The sequence below is a fragment of the Arachis hypogaea genome, chromosome 8 (assembly GCF_003086295.3).
Source record: "Arachis hypogaea cultivar Tifrunner chromosome 8, arahy.Tifrunner.gnm2.J5K5, whole genome shotgun sequence".
NCBI classification, from domain to species: domain Eukaryota; kingdom Viridiplantae; phylum Streptophyta; class Magnoliopsida; order Fabales; family Fabaceae; genus Arachis; species Arachis hypogaea.
This window is the reverse complement of record NC_092043.1, coordinates 38,915,089-38,925,409: the sequence shown is the minus strand read 5'-3', so window position 1 is coordinate 38,925,409 and position 10,321 is coordinate 38,915,089. Positions and strand designations below refer to the sequence as shown.

General features: G+C 31.1%; 1 protein-coding gene across 1 annotated transcript; it reads left to right on the top strand.

Moving 5' to 3' along the window:
* Positions 1–7,722: 7,722 nt before the first annotated feature.
* LOC140174854 (uncharacterized) lies at positions 7,723–10,071 on the top strand. The gene is made up of 3 exons (XM_072201273.1): positions 7,723–9,289; positions 9,395–9,476; positions 9,867–10,071. The coding sequence occupies exons 1-3, from the start codon at positions 9,166–9,168 to the stop codon at positions 10,006–10,008; spliced, it is 348 nt and encodes a 115-aa protein (XP_072057374.1). The 5' UTR covers positions 7,723–9,165; the 3' UTR covers positions 10,009–10,071.
* The last annotated feature ends 250 nt before the right edge of the window (positions 10,072–10,321 follow it).

Below are 10,321 nucleotides of genomic sequence, written 5' to 3'. Positions count from 1 at the left end.
ATATAATTTTTTTATTTATTAAGATTAATTATCATGTAATAAAAATTTTTAATATTAAAAAATTATATTAAAATTTCATTAACTAATTACTTTGTTAAAATTATTATTACACAATACAAATTTTTATTAAAATATAATTTATTTAAAATATTATATGTAATACATGAAAATATTTTTTATTTTTTATTAAAAAAAGTACAATAAAAAATAAAAACATAAATAAATAAATGATAAGCACAATGCTGTAACAAATTTATAAACGGCGTAATTTATATTAATAAATTGATTGGAGATTAATATTACATAGATATTTTGAATAAAAATTAATTATATATTTTTTAAATAAATTTATGTAAATTAAATTTGATAAACTCAATTTAAGTATATACATATAAATCGAATCAATCCAATTCGATTACGAATAAATGTTCAAATTTAAGTAAATCGAACTAACATGATTTTATTTACTAACAAAGAAAAAAATAAAAAGTTTGTATTATATTAGTAAATTAGTAAATTGAATCATATTATTTTGATTTACTTGAATTTAAACGATTGTGCATAAATTAAATTGAATTGATTCGATATATATATATATATGTAAATCGAGTTTACCTATTCAATTTACATAAATTTATTTAAAATAAATGTGTAATCAATTTCTATTTAGAATATCTATATATATAATATTAATATTCAATTAATTTATTATGTAAATTACTCTTCATGTGACTTCTAAACGATTTTTCTTATTTTGTTTTTTTTTTCTCTTTTTCATAAAAGATATGTATCTTTTTTTCTTAAAAAAATTAAAAAATAAAAAGATCAATATCTCTATGTATTAAATATAATATTTTAAATAAATAATATTTTTATAAATATTTTAACAAAAATTTATATTATATAATAATATTTTAACAAAATAATTAATTAATAAAATTTTAATATAAAAATATAATTATTTTTTAAAAATATAAAATAAAATTTAATTATTTTATATTTTTATATTGCAGTTTAAAATATTATTTTAATATAATTTTTGAGTATTATAAAAATTTTATTGCATAATAATTGATCTTATAAACAAAAAAGATTTATATTTTTGTATTTATATATTTTATATTTATTATTTTAAAATAAAAAGATTATGTTTATTATTTAAAATATTGTATATTAAAAAATATTTATTTATTTATGTACTGTGATGTCTAGTGTATTCTATATTTATTATAGTCTATTAATATTTTTTATAGTAGTTTTTAATTTATAACTTTTTAGTTGCCTGCAGTATCTTCCAATCTAAGAGGTTAAGAACTAATACGTCACAGATCTAAGATCAATTTAAGAATCTGTCGGTGGCCAATAAATTACTGCATGTATAAAATAAAATTTGAACCCCAATATTATTTACTTAAACGGAAGAGTGAGTTGATCACTGACTAATTCAAATTAATTAATTTTTAATTTATATTTAATAAAATTTAATAATTTATAAAAATATGACATATATATCTAAAATATAAAAAGTTATGCTTATTTTACGCATATTGGAATAGAATAATAATAAAAGATATGACATGGTGTATGATCAATTAATCAGACAAAACGTATAGAAGTTTATCAATTTATTTTATTTTATTATTTATTTGGTGGGTTGTCCTACCAATTAGGGGTGTTCAGATCCAAACCGGTCCAAAAAAAACTGCGAAACCGGACCGATTCAAACCGAAAACCGAATTAAACCGCTCTATTTTGGATATTTTTTGGATTTTGGATCGGTTTTATTGCGGTTCGGTCCGGTTTGCGGTTCCCCTCTACATAACCGAACCGAACCGAACCGAACCGCATATATTACAAATAATAATAATAATAATAATAATAATAATAATAATAATAATAATAATAATACCTATTACCTACCGTAGCACACTAGCACTAGCACACTTCACACTTGTGCAGTAGCGCAACGCCGATTCCTAAATTTTGAAAACCCTAAACTAAAGAAGGAAAGTAAGAAACACTTTCTGCTCAGTGCTCTCTCTCTCTCGCTCCTTAGTCCTTACTCCTTAGTCTTCGTTCTTCATCCTTACACAACATCACTCACTCTCACTATCACAGATTCACAGCATCATTCACTCTCAGTCACTCCCACTGACACACGCCGACGTCGTCCGCCGCTCTTCTTCTGAATAATGCCCTTCGCCGCCTCCTCTTCTCAGTGACGCCGCTGGCGGCTCCTCTCCGCGGTGACACCGCTGCCGCCTTCTCCCCTCGGTGGCGCTGCTGCTGCTCTTCTTCAAGGTATATTTTTACTTAGTTTTGTTTATTTTGTTTTGTTCTGTTGTTTTAAGATTTTGTTTAAATTTAATTTTTACTTGTTAATCTGTGTTAAACTATGTTAAACTGTTCATTGTTGAAGGTAGATTTTTACTTGCTTTTGTTTATTTTGTTTTATTCTGTTATTTTAAGATTTTGTTTAATTTTAAAGTTTACTTGTTAATCTGTGTTAAACTGTTCAAGCCTCAAGGTATATTTTTACTTGGTTTTGTTTATTTTGTTTTGTTCTGTTGTGTTAAGATTTTGTTTAATTTTATTTTTTACTTGTTAATCTGTGTTAAACTGTTCATTGTTGAAGGTAGATTTTTACTTGCTTTTGTTTATTTTGTTTTTGTAAATCTGTTAAACTTTCACTGATATCATTGATTCAAAAGACAAAAATTTCTTAGAAGGTAACAAGTTCGACTTTGATATTTTTAACAAACTAATGAATATGCAATTCTATACTACCTTAATGTTTCTTATGAGTAAAACATTAAATCTTATGTAACATTGTTCACATCAATCATTGATGGTAGCTTTGAGTTAATGTCTTGTACATATATTTACCTGTGCTTAGTACTTATGCTTCATTTCATATTCTTTTACAAGATAATTGCCACAAATTGCTCAATGTATAATTGTTAATATGAACTTCAGTGATATTTGAAAGGGGACAAAGATGATGGATTTCACGCTTTAAGTGTTCTATTTAGGATGTTCTGGTAGATGCATAAGGAAAAGAAATAAAATAAATAAAAAAGTTATGCTACTAGATTTTCATAATAAGTATAATCTGGAAATATAATGGAACACGACTAGGGTATATGAACAATTAAAAGATAGAAAGAAGCTTGTGAGGTATATGTATAAAATCTACCTTTGTTCTTGTTGATTGAAATTGAATTCTATTTTTTTTATTTTTTGCAGATTTTATATTTGTTCCAGTAATTTTAGCTTTTAATTCGAAGGTCAACAATGTCAGCTTCATATCCTGAGGTAATTTTTTATTGTGTAATGTGTATGTTGGTAACAACTCAATATGTTAATTAATTGAGAAAAATATTAAAATAACATAAACTGATTAATTATCTTTGTTATCACAGGATGTTCAAAGTAGCGAGCCAGGATTTACCAGTGCTACTCCATCCACTTTTGAATCAGTCAGATCTTCAGGACAGTTAGAGTCAATGCCGCCTCCACAGCAGCAATCGCAGCCACAAACTCAGACGCAGACGCAACCACCATCGCTGCCGCCACTGCCGCCGCACAGTGATCAGAACAATGAAGGAACTAGATCTAAGAGGAGGAGAGGCAAAGCAAATGTTGCTAATGAGTCACCTAATCCTGGCCAGTCTGAGGAACAAGGTACAGGTAACACTAAAAAACCTGTTAGACCTAGATCTTGGACTTGGGAGCATTTTAAAAAAGATGATAGTGGTCCCAAACCTAGGGCTATATGTAAGTGGTGTGGAGCATCTTATGTGGCTGATTCACATAAAAATGGTACTAGCAATCTTAAAAGTCACTTGTTGAGTCAATGTAGAAAATTTCCAAAAGATTCACTTGATCCCACTCAAAAAACACTTGTTATGCAGCAACTTAAAAAAGAAGAAGGAAATGGGCTGGGTAATTGTTTGACTTCTGTATCATTTGATCCTGATTTATGTAGACAAGCTCTTGCTAGAATGATAATCATAGATGAGTTGCCTTTTAGATTTGTTGAAGGGGAGGGATTTCGTTATTTCATGAGTGTTTTACAGCCAAAACTCCATATTCCGGGCAGAATTTCAGTTGCTAGGGATTGTTGGAACTTGTTCATGAATGAAAAACATAAATTGAAGAGTGTCTTTGTAAACTCAAATCAAAGTGTGTGTTTGACCACTGATTGTTGGACTTCTGTACAAAATCTAAACTATCTTTGTCTCACTGCACATTTTATTGATCAAGATTGGAAGTTGCAAAAGAGAATTCTTAACTTTTGTCTCATCAAGAATCATAAAGGTGAAACAATTGGTAGGAAGATAGAAAAATGTCTTTTGAATTGGGGAATAAGTAGAGTCTTTAGCATCACGGTTGATAATGCTAGTTCAAATGATGTTGCCATTTGTTACTTGAAAGGTAGAATGGAAGATTGGAATTCACATCCTTTAAAAGGTGAACATTTGCATGTTAGGTGTTGTGCTCATATCTTGAACTTGGTGGTGAATGATGGTTTGAAGGATATGCATTCTTCAATTAGTAAAATTAGAAATGCTGTTAGATATGTCTGTGCTTCTCCTAGTCGTATGGATAGGTTTAAAAGTTGCATTAAAGAGGCTAGGATCCAAGACTGCTCTTGTGTGCAATTAGATGTCCCCACTAGATGGAATTCCACTTACATAATGCTTGATAGTGCTTTAAAATTCCAAAAGGCCTTCAAGAGATTAAGTGAGAGGGATGCTGAGTTTGTAATGATGCAAGGGGGCATTCCAAAGAATGAAGATTGGGATAATGCAAGATGTTTTGTGAGGTTTTTGAAGATTTTTTCTGATGTAACCAAAAAAGTCTCGGGTTCTACATTTGTGACTTCTTCTTCATATTTTCATCACTTTTGTTCAATTCTTAGTTCTTTGAAGACTTGGGCTGATAGTAATGACATACTACTTAAGGGTATGGCTACAAAAATGAAGGCTAAGCATGATAAATATTGGGGTAACTTAAGGAACATGAATATGATGATTTTTGTTGCTGTGGTACTTGACCCTAGATACAAGATTAAGTTTGTTGAGTGGAGTTTTCAAAGGTTGTTTGAGAAGGAGGATGCTGATTTCTTATGTGGTAAGGTGAAGGAAGTATTCAATGACTTGTTTAACAGCTATAGGGTTGCTCTCAATAGTGATCAAGCACACCAATCTGCACAACACAGCCAAGATGTGGATATGGATGATAGTGCCTTTGATGATGTTCGCTTTGCGGCAGCATTTGAAAATGATGTACAAGCAAGTGAGAGTGTCAACACAAATGAAGTGGATTTATATCTCATGGAGTCCTTGGAGAAACCAGTTGATCCAAGTAGTTTTGATATTTTAACTTGGTGGAAAGTGAGCTCTAACAATTACAAATATCCTGTTTTAAGTCAAATTGCGAGGGATATTCTAGCTATGCCGGTGTCAACGGTTGCTTCTGAATCCGCCTTTAGCACGGGAGGTAGAGTGCTTAATCAATATAGGAGCTCTCTTACTCCAAAAACTGTTGAAGCTTTGATTTGTGCACAAAATTGGTTTCGAGCCAATTCATTGCCAATTGACCTTGAGGAGTTTTTGAAGAATTTGAAAAACTTGAGAAAGGTAATGCTCTTTAATATTATGTTTTATTTTATCTTCACATAGTGATTAACTTTACTATTTGATAATATGTTTAACTTACTAATATTTATTTTATTACATTTTATTGTAGAACTTGAGCCAATTCCTCAACTAATAGATGAAGAAGGCTCTGGTGATGAATCTGATTAGTGATCAGTGCTTCAGCTTTCAGTTTGGAGTTCTTTATGTTATGTTTTTATTAAGACTTTTCTATGTTATTTAATTTTGTGTTGTTGAGACTTGTTTAGTTATTTTGATGCTGAAGAATTATTATTTTATCAATACTTGTTGAATATGTTAGATTGTTGGGCAATTGGACATGTTAGTTTATAATGTTTTATGGAATTTTTGTTTTATTATTACGTTGAATTGTGTTTTATTATTATAATGGATTATTGGACAGGTTATATAACTTTATAAATTAAGTTATTATTTTGTATTTAAAAAACCGCGGATCCAAACCGATCCAAACCGCTTGTAATCGGATCGGATCGGATCGGATTTCCAAAAAATGTTCATCCAATCCAAACCGCACCGCACATAAATTAAGTGTTCGGATCGGATGACTTTTTCCTTCAAAACCGAACCAAACCGCACCGCGAACACCCCTACTACCAATTTCTCCTTTTCCGTGTAATAAGTCAAGAAACGTGAAATAATATAGCAATAAAATTTGTTCATGAAATGTTTTTTTTTTTGACAATTTCTAGTAGCGTGCATAGGTCAGATCACATTTATAAATCTGCTCGTATTTGATATTTAATTTGCGGATATAATTTAATTCGTAGGATGATCAGATGATATCGAATTTGATTCACATATTCGCACATTCATACTAAATAAGTAAATAATCAATAAATACATAATATTGTATTTATATGTTATTTTAATTAATAGTGATGATTATTTATATATATTATATTATTTTATTTTTATTATTTAAAAAATTTGGTTTAACAATATTTTAAAAATAAATATATTTAAAAAAAATAAAAAAAATTATTGATTTTTTATAAAGATAATTTTTTAATATATTTTTTATTTTATGAATATACCTAAATATAAAAATATTAAATATTAAATTCAATTTAATGTGATTCACGAACAACCGAGTCTCACAATAATTGTACGGAATAGTCACAAACACTATATTTGATAAATGGCACATGGTTGAATCATTACTAATAGGAAAGTGATGTGTGCCTATTGGAGGGTGCATGCGTTTATACTAGTGAAATTACTAGCACCCAATTGGAGTAGCCATATATAGTGGCCGCCTTCAATTAAATCTTATGAAATATGAATATGGCCTAGGTCAACCTCACAATAATTATATCATTGTTGGATTAGGTTGACATTGAAGACTAAGCATCAGTTGTTCTTTTTATTTCTTTATTTTTAACAAAATGATTAAGATCACCTCCTTTATCATTTTTTTAAAGCTCAAGTGTCATTCCGTTCCTCCGTTTTGAGTTGTTATGACTAGCCAACGTAATTTTATCGCTATAACCCACGCTTCATATAAGATCCATGTTCGGTAATTATTTAAGGGCAAAATATATAATATTGAGATATATACATTTATTTAGAGAGAATAAAACAGGAAAAAATATTTTTTTCCATTTTAAGCTAAAATCTATCCAATTTTCTATTTATAAACAAAATTAGGGATAAAATTATTAGTAGTAGTTCGATCTACGTATACTTACAAGCTTGATCTCTTTCATTATCTTAGTAGAAGGATTCACATCCAAGAATATATATAAATAGATTTTTGACCTCTACCATTGTCAAGATCTTCATTCGCCGGCTCTTTTCTATAGTTTGAGTCCACATCATTCGCCGTCTCTATTTGCCGTTTCTATTTTTCAAAAAAAATAAATTATTTTTTATATCACCGAACTTCTTTTTCTTTTTTTTTTTTTCGAATTTCTATTCTCCCTCACCACTAACCCTCCTTCATCGTCATCATCAAAGTTTTTTTTTTCTTTGTCCCAAACTCTTACTCTTCCTCACCACTAACCCCACTCATCTTCTCATCACCATCACCATTATCATTATCACAAAAACAAATATTGAATCACACACAAATTAAAAAATCACAAAATAAAAAACTTCATCCAGTAGAAACTTCTTCAAGAGCATGAACCATAGGCGGCTATTGTTGTTGTCGGAAGAGGAGCCACATACAACAAATGGTGACGGCACTGCGAACAATACGGTAGAGGAGGGAGACGTCGATGACAAAGCCGATCCAGTCTTCATTCTGCCCAAAGATGCGGTAGTCGTCGAAGAGAGTTCCACAGCAGAATTGAATGATGAATTGGAAGCGCTTCTTGAGAAAAAGGTTAGGGATTGAGAAATGAGAGAACGACGGAGAGGGGACTATTGCGAACAGAAAGGAGATGCCAACAAAGGAAAAAATAAAAAGGGTTTTGACTAAGCTATGGTGCTGTCTGTGGAAGAAGAGAAGATGTGGTTAACTTGGTCAAAATAACAGTGTGTTATTTTCTGGATTTCAGCTAAATTCCTGCTGTATTTTTTCTTCCTTTTACTTGATTCGTTGGATTTTAATTTGTTCTTCATTCTTTTAATTTTTTTAAATTTTCTTTCTTCTGTATCATTTTTCTTTGTGTTTACTTTCTTTTTGTCTCTGTTGATGTTGTTGATTTTGGGCAGAGTTAAGGTTAAACTTGTGATGGTTTTGTTGTAGTAAAAGAAGAAAGGGCCAAGGCAGTGGTGTGATCACTACAAGAAAGTACCAGAATAACAACCGATTTTAGCGACCGAAAAAATTGGTTGTTAATAGTGACCGATATAGAATTTTTAGGACTGAAAAAATATTGGTCGCTAAATCCGTCGCTAAATTATATTCAACGACCGATTTTAGCGACTAACAAATTCGGTCGCTAATAGCAACCGAATTAACGACTAATAAATTTTAAATACAACCAAAATAAAATCGGTCACTATCTTTTAATTTAGCGATCGAATTAGCAACCAAAACAAAAGTAACATATTTGGGACAGTTGGTCACAAAATCGGTCGCTATATTTTATTTTAGCGACCGATTTTGTAACTAATAGTAAAAAGAGTAAACAACTGTTTGGTCGCTAAATCAGTCACCAAAATACTAGTAGCAAATTCGGTCGCTAATTAAAAAAATATATTATCTGAATTGTCCTCCCTAACTCTACCTCACTCACACCATTCTCATCTTCTCCAATCAGATATCATTACCGTCTCCGAACACCATTGTCGTCGTCTTCTGCGTCTCGCCACCGTCTTCTGAGATCCCGTCGACGTCGTCTTCTTCTGCGGTCTCGACGCCGTTTCCTGAGGTCTCGTCACCGTCTTCTTCTTCATTCTCGGTGTCGTAGCCTTTGTCATTGGGATCTCGGCGTCGTCTTCATCGTCTTCAAACAGGTAAGCTCCTAATTGCCGAATCCGATCCATTCTGTTAGGTTTAGTTTTTGTCCCCTAATTGCTCGACAAAGTAAAAATGGAAATGAAAGGTGCGAACCAGAGAAGACGACGATACCCTCTCTCCGATTGCACCAACTCCTCTTCTTCCAACAACTTCAACAAATCTGTCACCAAATGCAACTCTCCTCCTCCTCCTCCCGGTACCTTTCCCCTTCTCATTATTACTAGTTGAACTGCTGAATCCTAATGCCACCTTTACTACATGCATCTCTGCTGATTAACCGTTACTATTATTACTATTTCAGCCTTGTGCAGTGGAACACATGAAAGGAGGAATAGCCATAACAAAGTGGTGACCAATCCACAACAAAACGACTCTAATATCTGGTAATTTTTCCGTTTCTGCAGCTTGAACCCTATGTGTTACACAAACCTTCAATCATAATTACATGGAACACAATACGTTCTAGTACGTGCGCCACATTTAAAATATTCATGTAACTATGTCTTCAAATATATGAGGAATTAGAGTATTGAAAAATAAAAAATCCAGTTGTTTAAAGAAGGTTTGTAAATTATGTTATTGCTGGTTTTGATTAGGTACGAGTGAAGCTTCTATAGCGAAATTTGGTTTTTATAATTCATACTCTGAAATTTTCTTGTCCTAATTGAGTGAATAATCTTTGATTGTTATTTTTTGTTGTCGATTTCCTAGAAAGCACGAGTCTATGATCTAACTACTTGATTTTTTGGTTCGTTTCTTGTAATGTAAAACAGGGGAGGAAGTGATGAAGTTGAAGCTTTGGATCTCCTTGAAGCCAAGCATTCGACAGTTGCTTGTAGAAAGGTAGAAAAATTTACCGTTATGCGACAATCATCTCATGTTTCTGAAGTTGTATCCATGTTGGTAATATTGTAATTAGCACAATTTGTAGGATTGTATACTCTGCATGAGGCATATATGGAGGTGGTGTAACAAAGCTTGTTGTTCTTAATCATTTAGATTTAATTGCAAAAACTCTAAATTCTACTTGGTTCTTGTTTGTCATGTTTTGCTGTGTTTTCAGAAGCAGCATTGCATGTCTAAAAGACGAGAAACCAAAAATAGAAAATTTTCACTTATTTGCATCATCTTTCTTTGTTTCTTCATAGGATATTTGATGTTGCATTAAGGTGTAGTGTTTGATACTTATTTAGATATTTATACTAGTTTTGCTATAGATGTAGTTTAT

Bases quoted from the DNA above. Each gene is read 5' to 3' on its own strand.
- LOC140174854 (XM_072201273.1), top strand. From the start codon at position 9,166: ATGGAAATGAAAGGTGCGAACCAGAGAAGACGACGATACCCTCTCTCC. The intron at 9,290-9,394 runs GTACCTTTCCCC...TTACTATTTCAG, and splicing joins CTCTCCTCCTCCTCCTCCCG to CCTTGTGCAGTGGAACACAT. The intron at 9,477-9,866 runs GTAATTTTTCCG...AATGTAAAACAG, and splicing joins CAAAACGACTCTAATATCTG to GGGAGGAAGTGATGAAGTTG.